We start from the raw sequence: 15,116 nt of genomic DNA on the forward strand, positions 1-15,116 counted from the left end.
CTGTGCGTGTTATTGTTCTCCTACAAATAGATTAGTATCGGTGAGTCATTGAATGCATTTACCTGACGTAATGTTTTTTTGTTTGGAAATGAAAACAATTTCCATAGCTGGGGCAACAGCAGGAGATCAAAAAGGGTTTTTCATGCTTATTTGACTCCCTCGGAAACTCAAACTGCCCTTTAATTTGCTATGCGATCACCATCTCACGTTACACGCTTTTTTAAATTTTTTTTTTATGGTTGGCCTAAAAAAAAAAAAATTTAAAGGAGTATCGTTTAGGTGTACTTGTAGACATTGCAGTGAGTTCATTTGAAAGTTCAGTTTTGTGTTTCTGAGTTGGTTGATTAATTGCTTGCTTCTTCAAAATGCTGCATTGTCACTGTTGCAAATGCAATACTTGCAGCTCCTTTAAAATGCAAATCTATACTGTTTATTGGAAATTGCAGTAAATACAGTATGACTGTAAAATCCTTCTAAAATCATTCTGTTAAGCATTGTTTGACTTGCATCTGCAGGAGGTGACAATAGCTCCGATACAGAGAGCGCTCCCTCCCCCTCCCAAACTGACCCGACCAAGTCTGCTGACTGCAAGAGACCAGACAGTGCTGCAGGAGATGTTCAGAGCTCCGATCAGGACATGGTTCAGGCCAGCAGTGCTAAAACCTCTGACCCCTCATACGGGGGCCTGCGTGTCAAGGAAGAGAAAAGCCCCGAGGGTGAGCCGGCTTCTCATGAGGAAAAGAGCCGAGTGGCTTCCTACTCAGGCGTGGTGCATCCAAAAACGGAACCTCAAGATGTGGACATGAAATCTGGAGAAGTTCAGGTGAAAATGGAGCCTGAGATCAAGGAGAAAGGAGATAAAGGAGAACACGGTGAGAGGCAGAAAGAGCTCCACTCAGATAATGACTCCAGCGCCACCTGCAGTGCTGATGAAGATGTGGAAGCAGAGCCTGAAAGACAGAGGTAGTTTTTTTTTTTCCTTAGTCACTATGTGCTCAATGTCAAGGATTACTCGTTAATCATGTTTAATGTTGCCTCTGCAGAATACTTTCTATGGAAAAGCCATCTTTGCTCAGCCCTGCAGGCACCGTTCTGGTGTCTTCGCCGAAGCAAACTTCACACAGCATCCAGCAGATGCATCAGCGGGCAGCTGCCATTCCGCCAATGGTAAGTGATTTAAATTGGAATTACAACAAGCTGCCTGTAAATGCAAAGACGAGCAATTTGGCGACATCCGAATCCCGAGTAGACATATGCAGGAAGTGTATTGAGTCCTGTTTCCATGACGCTGCGTTTGCCAGACGATTTGAATCAAACGGATGCATTTCTCTTTTCTTCTGTCACAAGGTCCCAGGGCCTTATGGCCATAGTCCCGTGCCCATCAGCGGTTTTGCGATGTTGCAACATCAGATCAAAGCAGTACATGCCTCTGCACATCAAGAAGAGAAGCAGAGGCAGGACCTAGGAGACTTGGAGCGCAGACCGCCCTTCAACACCCGCAGCCCAAGTCTGATTGACAGAGATGGTAGGAGGAAAAAAAAAAAAATAGCCTCATTCTGTCCTCATTTCGCCTCCCTTTTGTTCAGAGCTCCCTCAACTGCATGTGCTGCTGCTGTTTGCAAGCGACTATTTATAGTGGATGCTTTTTCAGGCCTTTTTCATTTTTGTACCTTTTTCCAAAACAAAAAAGTTAACCCTAGGGGTTGGTCTTGCCAGTCGTAATGCTGCTCAGCCTGAGCCCACACAAAGAATGTGCTTTCTGATGCTAACACCGAGTTTAAGCCTGACTTGCTGCTACGCTTGCGATTGCCTTGGATGAAGGAGGTTGCGGGGACGTTTGCTCTTGTGACTTGACCGAGTCCAAATCGGATGTTTGCTGCTTCTGCACACAAGATAACTTTTGAAGGGCAAGCAGTGGAGCCACTCTGTAGGCTGTGTAATAGCTTTATGCAAAGCTTTTAGCACCCTTAAGTCAGAGTGCCGTAAAAGTGACACAGCTGTCAGCAAACTGCCGAGCTGTGAGACGACGGCTTCTGTTGCAAAGGTTTCAGTGTGCGAGTAGCCAAGTAGCCATGAACGGTGTTTGCGCCCTTTTCATCTGGGTCACACTCAATGCTTACGGGCAATGAGTTTTGCTTTTTAAAAGTGGTCCTCTTTCCCTTTGTGCTTATACCTGTGTACTGCAGGTAAGCCCCTACCCTACATGCCTTATGACATGATGTTGGCTCTGGACCAGGAGGCCCTTTCTGGTCGGCCAGGCTCTCCTTACAGATTCTCCCCCAGGGATCTAAGCAAGTCCTCACCCCAACCTGACCCCAACATCCCCAATGCTTTCCGCTACAGTGTGCCGCCAGGTAAAAGCACACATCTTCACCCTCCCTCTAACCTACACCCCTCCCCCCCTCCTTCATCTGCGCTCTCTCAAATGCCTCCAAAACATTTTACTCCCCCCCCGCTAATATTTTGGAAACCCTCGTGACTGAACTAACAAACAAAATATATCTGTGTCACTATTTCATAAATATCAGATTTTTAATTTTTTTTTTTTTTTTTTTTTTACTTTGGTCAGTCCACACTAAAGTGATGATAATGGCTTAATGGTTGAACAAACATGCCGTTTTGGGAGTTTTCTGTAAAGGATGCAGTGATACTAGGTGCTGCTGGATTAAAAAAAAAAATAGAGACAAAATCTTTCCACCCAGTGGCAGTCGTAGCTTTCATCATACCCTGTGCAAGACCCCCCCCCCAAGAACTTGTGTGGAAAGGTGATGTTGACTTTTATGCATGCCTAACGGCATGTTTGAAAAGAATTAATTACGTGTCAGTCGTAGTGTTTAGAGAGTGTTTTTTTGTTTTTGTTTTGTTTTTCTAATATTAGACCATTGTGCTTTACTTTCCTGTTGGCTTTCTTTTCATTGTGCAGTTGTTGTCTTCCAGCATGGATTTGGGTGGCATTCTGTGCGGTGACACCATGCCTGTTTACCATATGTGGTCGACGCGTTACAAGGATGCATCTGCTGCTATGGCTCACTGAAAGACTATCGAATTAGGGGTCTTGCTTTTTGCTTGTGCAACTCAACGTTGCCACATTACACGTGACCATGACGCTATCAGTCATGTACAACCAACAACGTGCAACCTTAAGTGCCTTCCGTAATCAAACAAATCTTCTAACGATTAAGATGTCATGCCTTTCTTGATGACTGTGCACTTCAGTTTTAGGAGCTAAATCTTTGAATGCCTTATGCCTCCCGGGGTTAAACTTGTGCCGTATGTAAGTGATGTCAGAAACTTTATTGTGTCCATTCACATTTTCTGCCATTGCTTTTCTGAAATGATCATGAGTCCAAATGCGGTCTCCTAAAGTGAGGGTTTTGTAATAATGTGCAGATGTTTTTATTGTCTTTTCCTGACAGTCATTTACGATTAAAAACAAAACAATAATTGGAGGATACTCATTACTTACTCCGTACTTGAACATTTTTTTAATTAGTTGGAAGACTGCTATTAGTTTCACGTGAGTCATATTGTTCTTAAGTCAGAGTCGTCTTAAGTACGAATTTTGGCTACTATTACGCTAGCCACTTCTGCTCCTGACACCGAGAAAGCGCGGAAGCTCTCAGGCGCACTAAAATATCAGCACTGTGTTTGCTTAATTAGGGGGACTTTTAATGATAGCAAGTGTATGTTGACTCGCATGTGTTTGAATGTGATTGGTTCATCGTGAAAGCATCCACATCCCCAGTAACTACAACGTTATCTCATTTTTTTTTTTTTCATTTCCCACTTGAAACATTTTCTTAAATTGAGTTTTAGCGGTATAGGTCAAATCACTTAAGTTTTAAAATGATTTCTCATGGTCTCATTGTTTTATATTCTAAACACATGGCATTTGAGCATGGGTGTGTAGACTTTTTGTCTCCAGTCTATGAAAGATGTGCCAGCAGGCAGCTCATTCCTGGAGTCCAGCATTGTAAAGGACATTGACGTTTGAGCCATTATCAGTAAATGGTATTCACTAAAAGTGAATTGTCAGGGTACCTCCGATAGCAAATAGTTAGAGATCACACGTGCAATTGGTTGTAAATAAAACTAGAGCCAGAGTAGAAAAGTAACCCCGGATTTCGAGTCTAAGGTTGTAGTTGGTCAAATTAATATGTTATTCATTACTGAGTGTTTTTTTTTTTCTTTTAATATTCTCATCAGTCCTCCACCCAGCACCCAGTCAGCTGATCCAGAGTCTGCCAGATGGAGCACGGATAGCTTTCAGCAGACCCTGTCGACCACCTAACATTCCTTCTCCTCCTCCTCTCATTCCAACCACCAAACCCGCTGACAAACCGTCCTTCATTCATGGGGGCTCAATATCTCAGGTAAGCGCAGCATACACAGGATGGAGACAATGCTAGTCAGGACTTTTTACAATTTCTGGCTTTTCAGAATGCAAATGAGTTGAGCTGGATCATGCATTATGTTTCTGCTGTTTTAGGGAACGCCGGGCACATACCTGCCTTCACACGCAATCTATGGGCCTGACGGGAGTAAAAACATTGTGGGCTCCATCTCTTTGGGCCTGCCTCGGCACCAAGATCCCAGCAAGTCTGGTAGGCCATCCACAATATGCAGCACGGCTATCTTGCAAGTCGGTGATCATTGAATAATTTTTGAGAATGAGGTCCTGATGAGAAAAAAAAAATGTAATGCTTGTTTTGTAATAATTGACACTTAAACTATTGAAATGACTCAATTAATGATTTTTTTCCCAGCTCCATCAATACATGATGGTAGAGGAAATGCGTCGAAAATGGGTGAGAGCCTGGCTTTCAGAGGATCAATCACTCAGGTAAACAAGACGATGCGATGACAAAAGTATATATATATATATTTATTTATTTATTTATTTTATTTTTTTTTATCCCAGGGCACACCAGCCCTTTCCCAATCTACAGTTGCTGCTGACCTACTGAAGGGCACCATCACAAAACTGGCCACAGAAGACCTGACTAACTCTGACAAGGGTCGGGACCAACTGGCTAAAGGTCACGTTATTTATGAGGGCAAGAGTGGTCACATTCTCTCTTATGATGGTAAGTACTCTGACCTGGTTTGTTTGCAACCATGTGTGTATCCTTTGACCAAATACACTGGTGTAAATTTCATTGTATCTGTTCAAAAGCCATCAAGAACCCAAGGGAAAATACCCGTAGTCCCCGAACTGGCCATGAGTTGAAACGCACTTATGACATGATGGAGGGACCCATCAGCAGGGGCCACCCCGGCAGAGAAGGAGCTCCATTTGAAGGTACTGTTGTGCTCGTGTACAAATAATTTCTATTATTATATAATATGTGTGCAAGTGCCATCTCTGTATTAACATTATTGAACATGCCTCGTTGTGCGCAGGTTTGATTAGCAGAGCTTTGCCCAGAGAAAGCCTCCATGGTGATTCTAAAGACCGACAAATAATCACTGGCTCTATCATGCAAGGTAACAAACTACAAAGCTCTTCATTTTTGTTTGGCACGCAATAACTAAAATATGCCCTTTTTTTTTTACGTCTTAGGAACACCTAGAACCGCCGCAGAAGCGTACGAAGACGTTATAAAATATGGGAAGCAGATTAAACGAGAAAGCCCACCTATCCGCTCCTTTGATGGGGGAATTGGCAAAGGAAAGCCCTACGAGGGCGTTAACACCATTAAAGAGACCGGACGCTCCATTCATGAAATCCCTCGACAGGAGCAACCTGGCCAGGACCTCAGGAAAACCCCTGACCTATCAGATAGGAGGGTCATAGAAAGTTCCATGTCTCAGGTTAGACATTTTCAAATTGTTCACTTCTGCGGTTCAGTTGCCTTTAATTTGCTTTTCTAACAATTTCCCAAATAACCAAAGAATTTTGGTTATATGTGGTTGGATACCACTGGATGATCATGATCTGTGTTTTGCCTAGATTCACTCTCTGAACCAACCTACAATCAAGCACAATGTTAAGTCCCTAATCACCAGTCCCAGTAAGCCTCCCCACAGCCTCCCCCAGCTCGAGGCCATGGAAAGAAGCAAGTACGAGGAGAGCAAGGCAGTGCGCCACACCTCGGTGGTTAACTCGACCACCTCTGTCCTGCGCTCCACACACCAGGAAGCTGCAAAATCTCAGCTAAGCCCAGGCATGTATGAGGATGCCAATGCTCGCAGGACCCCCGTCAACTACAGCTCCAATTCTGTGACCAGAGGTTCACCCATGCTGGGGCGTTCATCCGACGGTATTTGCCTTATAAAACTTGTTCACAATAATTGGAACATTAGTCATACATAAACTCATCCACTACCAGCCAAGTAAAAAAAAAAAAAAAAAAAAAAGGATCTTTACCGTCTTTATCCGTCAATGGTAGTAAATGAGTTAAATATGACAACGATTTCAATTCTGATTGGACTGTAAGCCGTACTTAATTACGAAGATTGTGTGTCGCTCTCACCTACAAAGGAGCCAAATCTGGTGCACATGAAAGAAAGAACGCCATGACACCCACGCAGAGGGAAAGTGTCCCAGCCAAGTCCCCAGTGGCGGGGGGCGACCCCAGGGCTTCTCACAGCCCCTTTGACCCTCACCACAGACCGGTGGTTCCAGGGGAAGTATACCGAGCCCACCTGCCACCGCATCTCGACCCCAGTATTGCCTTCCACCGAGTGATTGATCCAGGTATTTAGTTTGAAACCCTTTGCATTCCATTCGATTCAACGCTCATATAAAGTAAACATTTATTAGATATCACCATGTAAGTACAGTGGAACCTCGGTTGATAAATGAGCCGGTTAAAGAAAAATTTGCGTACAGAAGGAAATATAATCAAAAACCTCGGTTCCCTCTAAATTAGCTCCCAATATGGCTTCAAAGGAAGTAACTATTGTTAGACGATAGCGAAATATGAAACTGCTATTGCTTTGTGATCACGCAGTGTAGTTTGTTTTGCGAACTATAGCATCTTTAAATTTTTTTTTTTTTTTTTTACATTTAAAGCAACACAAAATCTTGGGCATGTTTTTTTCTTTTTCTGTATTTCTCCATGACAACCAATATCCCTTTGACGAGTGCATATCTGCAACAAATATAATTATTATTCTTATTTGTAGTTATGAGGCAGAAATGTTTGTCGACCAATTTTGGTGGTTAATTAAGTCGAGTCCCCCAAGTTAAATTTTTTAACCGAGGTTCCACTGTCTGTGGTATTAACAAAAGCTGCAAAATCTTTTCTAAGCAAGGAAGTGTTACGTATGAATTAGGGTAAGTGTAAGGTTTGCTCACAGTCATTGTAGCTTCTGTATGGTATTTTTTTCAGCAAGCCTTTCTTGTATGGAATAGCTCACCTACGTACATGCGGCATTGTTTGGTGCCGGAGAAACAAGTCAAGCAGTGAATAGAGATCTTGTGGATTTGAATAGTTACTGCAGTGCATTCTTTACTGTGTTGCAGCCTTCATGTTTCCCAGACAACCATCTCCAACTGGCTACCACAACACTTACCAGCTGTACACCATGGAGAACACGCGGCAGACCATCCTGAATGATTACATCACTTCTCAGCAAATGCAAGTCATCCCCCGGCCTGACATGGCCCGTGGGGTGTCACCGCGGGAACAGCCTGTTCCTATCCCGTACCCAGCTGGAGCTAGAGGTATGGCTCTCCACCAGCTGGCCCTTTCTTACCAGTAGAGGAGTCGGTGGTTGGGAGCGGCTCTAGTCTGCACACTGTGTTGCTGTGACGTAGTAGCGGCTACCTTTTGCAGATGTCCAGAAGCAAATGACCTAGACACATTTTGCTTAGTTTATATTGTGGCTGCAATTTATCTGCCTCTGTTTTAATAATTGATAACTGTGACTCAAATAGCCACTTTCCAAGTGGTTGCCTCATTCAGGTTCACCATCTTTAATCCTTGTTGCAGCCCTGCTTACTTACCTAACCATTACCAAACCTTTTTTTGGGGAGCACTGACACATGGTGGTGATGGGTATATGCAGTGCAAACGCATTGAGAAATACATGATTTGGTTTTTAATTGTTCACCATTGGCCCTTTGCTTCTGTCTGTAAAAGGGATAATTGATCTAGCCCAGATGCCTCCAACTATCCTGTTGCCTCACCCTGGGGGAACAGGTACTCCCACTTTGGAACGTATCGCCTACCTCCCTGCAGCTCAGCCCCCTTTCACTACTAGGGCTTTCAACCCAACTTCCATATCGCCAGGTGAGGATGCCATGCCCAGTACTTAAACGCCATGTTCCCTTCATTTCCTCGCCAAAATCTTGTGTTCCTTCACACCTCTCATGGCGTGCAGACCTGCGTAGAGTATCCAAGGTCAGTTGTTTCCCCGTCCAGACCAAGTGTAAGCATAAGTCCTTCATGATCCGGTCATAAGCGGACAGTAGTGTTCACACTTGGTATTAACATGCATCTCTACTCACATATCCAATGATCTAAAAAAAAATGTAAGCACTACTTGGCTGGGATTTATTCTACCAAATCAGTTAAGAAGCTTCCTGTGGTGGTAATGCATCTCGCTGTAAAAAAAAAAAAAAAAAACTGAAAAAGGAACAGTAAACAACTTGTTAGAAAACACAAAATGAGACGTGCTATTATTATTTCTGCAGGAAACTTCATGACATGACCGTCGTTGAGCAATGTAATCCTTCCTGCCCCCCCATAAAAAAGCAAAACAAAATCACATGCACGAAGGGTATTGAATAAATCTCGTGTGTGACCTCCATCTTAATTTTACGCTTAGGTCACCAAGCCCACCTTGCTGCTGCAGCTGCCGCTGCTGCCAGCGTGGAGAGGGAGCGAGAACGTGACCGTGAGCAGCAGGAGAAGGAGAGAGAAAAAGAAAGGGAGCAGCGGGATCGAGAAATGCGAGAACGAGATCGGGAAAGAGAGCGAGCGAATGATTACATTCGTGCAAGTGAGTATTTCTTAATTGATTGCGAATATTCTCCTTAAAGATAAAAAAAATGTAAAAGTGTCAGCCTAATTATTGACATTTTCATATGGTGCATTTTTCAATCAGGCGGAGTTGAGCAACCAGGCCGGCCAGGAAGCCGAGGCTATCTGCATTCTCCTTCCCCTTCCCTCAGAACCCAGGAAGTGGTTGTTCAGCAGCGACCAAGCATCTTTCAGGGCAAGAGTGTAATCACCTCTCTGATGTAAGTCTTACCAACTTGATCAGATTTTCATTCACCACCACACCAGAGTTACGCAGACCATTATTACTATTCCCATTATATTTTGATAAAATTTGATTAGTTGACTAGATTCAATGGCGAAATGCTCCTATTTATTTATTTATTTGTTTATTTTTTTAGGCCTCATTCAGCAGCAGCAACCGCAGCAGCCCAGAGTAACTCTCGCTACAGTACCGCAGCTGATGCACTCGCCGCTTTGGTGGATATTGCAGCCTCTGCCCCACCCGTGGATGTGGCCAAAGTGAAGGAGAGCAAACGGGATGAGCGGGATGACGAATTATGTTCCGCAGCTCGGAGAGCAGCGAGCCTCTCGGAGCATCAGCAGCAGCATGAGCCGGACCGGCGATCCATACCATATAGCGCGATATCGCTTCCAGGGGGGAAGCCCCACCCAGCGTACCCTGAGGGTGTTGGTGTTAAAGATAAAGGGCTGCAAACGTCAAAGTCCCGCATTGAGGAAGAGCTTCGAACCCATGGGAAAACGACCATTACAACTGCCAACTTAATTGACATCATCATCACCCAAAAAATAGCCCCAGAAAAGGACTCCAGAGAGCGAGGCTCTCAGAGCTCCGACTCTTCAGCAAGCTGTGAGTTTATGAGAAGTTCTAGCGACCAATTAAGAATTAGACTATATTTGTATAGATTAATATAACATAAGCTAATTTTATCTACCCAGTGTCATCGAACCGATACGACAACACTGGCGGAGGAGCCATTGAAGTGATAAGTCCTGCTAGTTCCCCAGTCCATTCCCAACAAGAAAAAACGGACGAGGGCCAGCAGACGGCAGGTATGTTTAAACCTGGTTAACTTCTTGTTGTTGCTCGGGTTGGTTCTTTGTCTTTGTCAGCATTATTTGAACTTCTGTTTGTAAATGTCTGTATTTTGTATGTCGTCAAGTACTTAAGTCAAATCAATGCATCACTTCACCCTGACTCTCTCCACATTAATGCTTCTGCCCCTGATCCTGATTAGCTGGCATGCGGGTTTTTGACATGAGTCGATACCGGCCTTCGGCAGATCCACCACAGCCCAGTTCCCAGCAGCTCCCCTCATCCCAGGCGGAGAGCTATTCTCAAATCCCCAAGACACATCGGGTCATGACCTTGGCAGACCATATTTCGGTGGGCAATCCCGGTGACATTCTGGAAACTGGCAATAATGTAAAGATCAAAACTGACCTGGTTTTACGATCCTTCTCTTCATGTCCTGTAGCATATTATAACCCAGGACTTTGCCCGGAATCAAGACCCTCCTGCAGTTTCCTCTTCAGCCTCTGCCACATTCCAGAGCACAATGCCGCCCGTGTCTTCCTCGAGTCGAGCCAAGGTGCCCAGCCGCTACAGCCCTGAGAATCAAATCCAGACCCCACATCTCCACCGTCCCTCCAGCAGGGTTTCCCCGGAGAACGTGTCAGACAAGCCCAGATCCAGGTACAGAAACATTTCATTGTTTCATTTCATTATTAAATCACCGCGTCGAGTCAGTTATCACCCATGACCGCGACACTGTCCCCCCCCCAGGCCTGGTAAGTCTCCAGAGAGAAGTGGGAGGCAGATGGAGAACTATGAACCCATCTCACCTCCGCAGAGCTACCAAGGCATGGAAAAGCAGGAGACCGGTGGGCCTGCGCCCCAAAGGCGAGAGGCGGACAACTCTGAGCTCAGGTATGTGAGCTGCACAGACCAGATGCATGATCTTCAAACACTCGGCATAACCAGAATCGAGTAATGCCTAAAAAAAAATGGTCTGGTTAGGTTACTAGTGATCCTGTTTATTGCAGTGAGATAAATGTGTTAAAACACACTTCAACTTATTAAAACACACCTTTCAAACGAGTGCTTTTTTTTGGTATTAATCATAATAAACGTCTAAGAAAATAAAAGGAGAAACGACGCATGAAGAATGAACCGCGATGTGGCAGAGCTTCACTGTTCATCAAAAAATTATGGCTGTCACCTTATTTGTCTCATTCAAGGAATGACTCACGGTCCCCTGGCAGTGTCAGTTATCTGCCCTCCTTCTTCACCAAACTAGAGAACACCTCCCCTATGGTGAAATCCAAAAAGCAGGAGATCTTTCGTAAGTTGAACTCCACATCTGGTGTTGGTGATTCAGATGTTGGTAAGTGGGGCTTCTTGTCTTCATTTTTGCCTTAACCCTTAATGCATGCACCAAAGGTTGAAACAAACGTGTGCGCAAGGGAAGGCATGTGTGTCGTTTTCAATTCTTACTCTTAAACTCATGTCGTTTTATGTATTTGTAGTCAGACTATTTTGTGATTTTTTTCAACAGCTCATTTTGTCTTGCAGGAAATGCTCAACCCGGCACAGAGATTTTCAACCTACCTGCTGTTACCACCTCCAGTAAGTTACATAGATGCATTTGAACGTGGCTATGATAAAGTATTCACCACTTGGATAGGCTCCAGCACAATAGCGAAGATCTTATATTTCCCCAAAATCCACATTTCTCATTGTATATTTTGTTGCGTAATGATTTCTAGGCAGCATCAACCCTAGGAACCACTCCTTCAGTGACCCTGCCAGTAATCTGGGCCTGGAGGACATAATCCGTAAAGCCTTAATGGGTAACTTGGACGACAGACCGGATGAGCACCAAGGTGGCGTGGGTGCCATCAGCAACTCATCCAACACGAGCAGTGACACCCGGCAGGAGGCCAACCCGTCGCCAAGCATAGGTACACGCTAATCGCTAAATCCTTCTTCACCAATTTATGTTCTCCGGGCCAGATGAAGTTCGCTCCATACTTAAGTCCGGCCCATCGAGCATTTACAGCGCAAATGTTCAACTCGAAGCCCCGGGGACCCGATCCTGCTGCCACATCATTTTATGTAGCGATGAAACCAGAACTACCATGTGGTTGTGACCTATGACAAAAATTAGTTTAACAACCCTGATTTACAGTATTAAGAGACCCGCAATTTGTTTTATTCTTATTCTTTTATTCATCTCAATATGTAATTTATTGTTTGTTGTCATTAAATAAAAATTAGATAAAATAAACCCCTTTACATATTAGAATAGTGTTTTCTGAGTGAAGTAATTCAATAATAAAAAAAAAAAGATTTTAGAAAGGAGCATGAATTTCACTATTAAAATTACGTAATATAACACAAGCTTTCTGCCCTGAAAATTGGTCATTGTTTTTTTGCAAATAATAAACCACAATATATTTTAAAAATAATTGGTTGATGAAATAATCCCATTAACAAGTATAACAAATGAGATTTGTGCATTCTAATTTACCCGGAATTTTCTTTTTAATTTTTTAAGGAATGATAAGTGGTCCTTTCGCTCAAATTTTTGCCCTGGCTTGGTTTATACGTGGCACATTTTTTTAGGACTAAAAAGCTGAACATGTTGCTCCTTTGCCACACCCACAGTGAAGCAAAAGCAGGGCAAAGCCAACAGCCGTAAATCAAAGTCTCCCAACCTGGGTCAGGCCTACTCGGGAATAGATCGCCCCTCCTCTGTGTCCTCTGTACACTCCGAGGGAGACTATCACAGACAAGCACAAGCTCAATCGCAATGGAGTTGGGATGACCGACCCTCATCTGCAGGTCAGTCACACCTATTTATAAAGCTTGATTATGGCATGCTGATATGTCGTTTGCGTACATATTTAACATTGTTGACATTTTCTTTTCAGGGTCCATGCATTTCCCTTACAACCCTTTGACCATGCGCATAATGAACAGCACGCCACCCACCTCCATACCTTCCCCCTCCATTCAGAGCCAGCAGCAGCAGCCGCTTCCTGCTGGTGCTCCAGTGGGCCAACAGCGTGTCTGGTCTCTGCTGTCAGAGCAATATGAAGCCGTGTCGGACAGCGATGACTGAGCCTGGCCCACAAGAAGGGATTAAAAGAGACCCAAGGTGATCCACCCCCCCCCCCCCAGGACACAAAAGTGTCAAGTCGACAGGATGGTGTCCTATTCTTTTCTGGTGCTATGGCGCCCCCTAGCTGTAAGTGTACAAGCAGCCGACAAGCGACTGGGCTCTCCCGAACGAGACTCACTTTTGGTTCGGAAGCCCCCAGTCTTGTGGGGAAGTGAACCCGACGGAGGGGATGACTTGTGATATAGTGAAGCTGATTTGTAAAAAGAGACTTTGTTTAATTTCTGTAAAGCTATAACTCATCTTCAAGAAAATCATTGTCTGTAAATAGAATAACCTTTTTGCAGTGTTTTTCTTAACTTGATTATTTCTTATTTTGATGTCGCTTTTAAATTGATGCACTCTCATGCTAAGTGAAGGTGTGTAATCTTTAACGCCACCGATAGTTTTTCCCCGCCTCCCACCCCAACCCGCGTCCACCTTAATGCATAATTTTTTTGTTGTCATAAGAGACAACGGAGGTGGGTTCTCCCTGAAGCACTGCCAGGACACAGTTGACATCAAAGGACTGCGCAAATTTTAAACCGTTTTGATATTTGGTTGTGTTCACTTTGTGTGATTTTCAAGAAAAAGGTGGATGGAGGTGGTGAGAATGGGTGATGGGAATGTGAAAAATGGTGACTACTCCTGTACCTTGTCTAAAGTGGAAAAAAGTGAAGTGAAATAATTCGCCTCCCTCCAACAGAGCTGACGGGTAACATGTTGCTATTTTGTAGTCTCCATGTTAAAAAATGGCCTGCTCTAAAATGGCAATTTAATTTGGCCTGGAATTAGCGTAATTGTTACACGCCCCCTCCCTCGCTCTCTTTTTTTGGGATGGTTTTGCCATACCTTGTGACTTGAGGAAAAAAAGGCAGCTTTAATTTTCTCAGAGATATTATTAAGTGTTTGATATTTGTATTTGCTTCCCTAGTATCTTTTTTTAAATACTTCTCAGAAACAATCCAAACTGTCTTTCCAAATTATGACCCACTTCACCAAACATATTGGTCTGCACCATATTTGCACTTTTTGCTTCGTAACTATTGATAACAAAAGGCGTACTGCTTGCTGTCATGTATTCAAGAGTAATTGGCTATATTTGTCTTTTTTTTTTTTAAGACCCCTCCACTTGCAGACCTTTAATCTTTTAGCTGTTTCTTCCTTCCTTGGATCCTTGCCAAATGGGTACTATAGTTTCAAGTACATGGTACCGCATTATCATTGAGATTCCAAATTAAGGCAATTCTATTTCCATTATGGTAAATAACGGGAATACAATAAACAACCGACCCTGCAGAAGTCATCTACAAACTTTCACTTTGCTGTTTTCAAATCGCTCATCCTTGAAACTTGATGTGTTCTTTCTTCCGTTCATAAAGCTTTTCAATTATTTGTCACAGCACATTTTCAGAGCTTTTCTTTTCTGACAGTTTCCACGTATTTTATTTTTTTTTGTGTCCTGTTAAGATGGGATGATTGCTGTTTACAAAGGCAATGGCAGAAAATGTTTACAAACTTGAATTTGAAAAGAAAGCTGACTTGAAGCCGAAAAAAGAATTAGAGCATCTTTTCAAGCTAGAAAACCCGCGTGACTTTTTTTGTCTTTTAAATTCAAACTTGAAAACTCTTACCCACTTTGATGTTGAAATGCAATGATTGTATGGCACAATGTATTTTAGTTGGCTATTACAAGAGGTCAGACCAATCAAATAAAGTGGTTTGTTTTTCCACCACAGTAAAATATCAGTCCTTTTAACACCGCCGTTCTTGACGCGTCCTTGTTGATTGTTGGTCAATGAAGTGTACACAATTTTTATGTTCATATGCAAATAAGAGACAACACATAAAAACAAAAAAACATGCCAAAGTGATTTAAACATGTATACAAATATGAAAGACAAAGAAATAAAGTATGCTCTATATCTAATTCATATATCAAACACAATTGCAATTATTTCTTACGTAATATCCGGGTTAC

At 43.3% G+C, this 15,116-nt stretch overlaps 1 protein-coding gene across 6 annotated transcripts in view; it reads left to right on the plus strand.

Annotated features, from left to right (window-relative positions):
* ncor1 (nuclear receptor corepressor 1) overlaps positions 1-15,065 on the plus strand; it is a 34,970-nt gene extending 19,905 nt beyond the window's left edge. For 3 of the 6 annotated variants that reach the window (XM_088280433.1, XM_088280436.1, XM_088280434.1), the window contains 27 exons: positions 516-963; positions 1,044-1,167; positions 1,348-1,525; positions 2,187-2,354; positions 4,207-4,373; positions 4,490-4,604; positions 4,767-4,843; positions 4,922-5,087; positions 5,177-5,302; positions 5,404-5,487; positions 5,564-5,814; positions 5,954-6,263; positions 6,485-6,700; positions 7,472-7,672; positions 8,091-8,240; positions 8,779-8,952; positions 9,058-9,193; positions 9,353-9,822; positions 9,912-10,025; positions 10,211-10,359; positions 10,451-10,668; positions 10,759-10,902; positions 11,214-11,359; positions 11,548-11,601; positions 11,742-11,936; positions 12,643-12,819; positions 12,909-15,065. In XM_088280433.1, coding sequence (XP_088136559.1) covers positions 516-963; positions 1,044-1,167; positions 1,348-1,525; positions 2,187-2,354; positions 4,207-4,373; positions 4,490-4,604; positions 4,767-4,843; positions 4,922-5,087; positions 5,177-5,302; positions 5,404-5,487; positions 5,564-5,814; positions 5,954-6,263; positions 6,485-6,700; positions 7,472-7,672; positions 8,091-8,240; positions 8,779-8,952; positions 9,058-9,193; positions 9,353-9,822; positions 9,912-10,025; positions 10,211-10,359; positions 10,451-10,668; positions 10,759-10,902; positions 11,214-11,359; positions 11,548-11,601; positions 11,742-11,936; positions 12,643-12,819; positions 12,909-13,099 — 4,949 coding nt within the window. In that variant the 3' untranslated portion in view covers positions 13,100-15,065. The remainder of the gene's footprint in view (positions 1-515; positions 964-1,043; positions 1,168-1,347; positions 1,526-2,186; positions 2,355-4,206; positions 4,374-4,489; positions 4,605-4,766; positions 4,844-4,921; positions 5,088-5,176; positions 5,303-5,403; positions 5,488-5,563; positions 5,815-5,953; positions 6,264-6,484; positions 6,701-7,471; positions 7,673-8,090; positions 8,241-8,778; positions 8,953-9,057; positions 9,194-9,352; positions 9,823-9,911; positions 10,026-10,210; positions 10,360-10,450; positions 10,669-10,758; positions 10,903-11,213; positions 11,360-11,547; positions 11,602-11,741; positions 11,937-12,642; positions 12,820-12,908) is intronic. The other 3 variants (XM_088280437.1, XM_088280438.1, XM_088280439.1) reach the window with 3 other exon arrangements.
* Positions 15,066-15,116: the final 51 nt, after the last annotated feature.

This window comes from Idiotropiscis lumnitzeri, chromosome 17, assembly GCF_059441095.1.
Source record: "Idiotropiscis lumnitzeri isolate Australia: NSW breed Sydney's pygmy pipehorse chromosome 17, RoL_Ilum_1.0, whole genome shotgun sequence".
NCBI lineage: Eukaryota > Metazoa > Chordata > Actinopteri > Syngnathiformes > Syngnathidae > Idiotropiscis > Idiotropiscis lumnitzeri.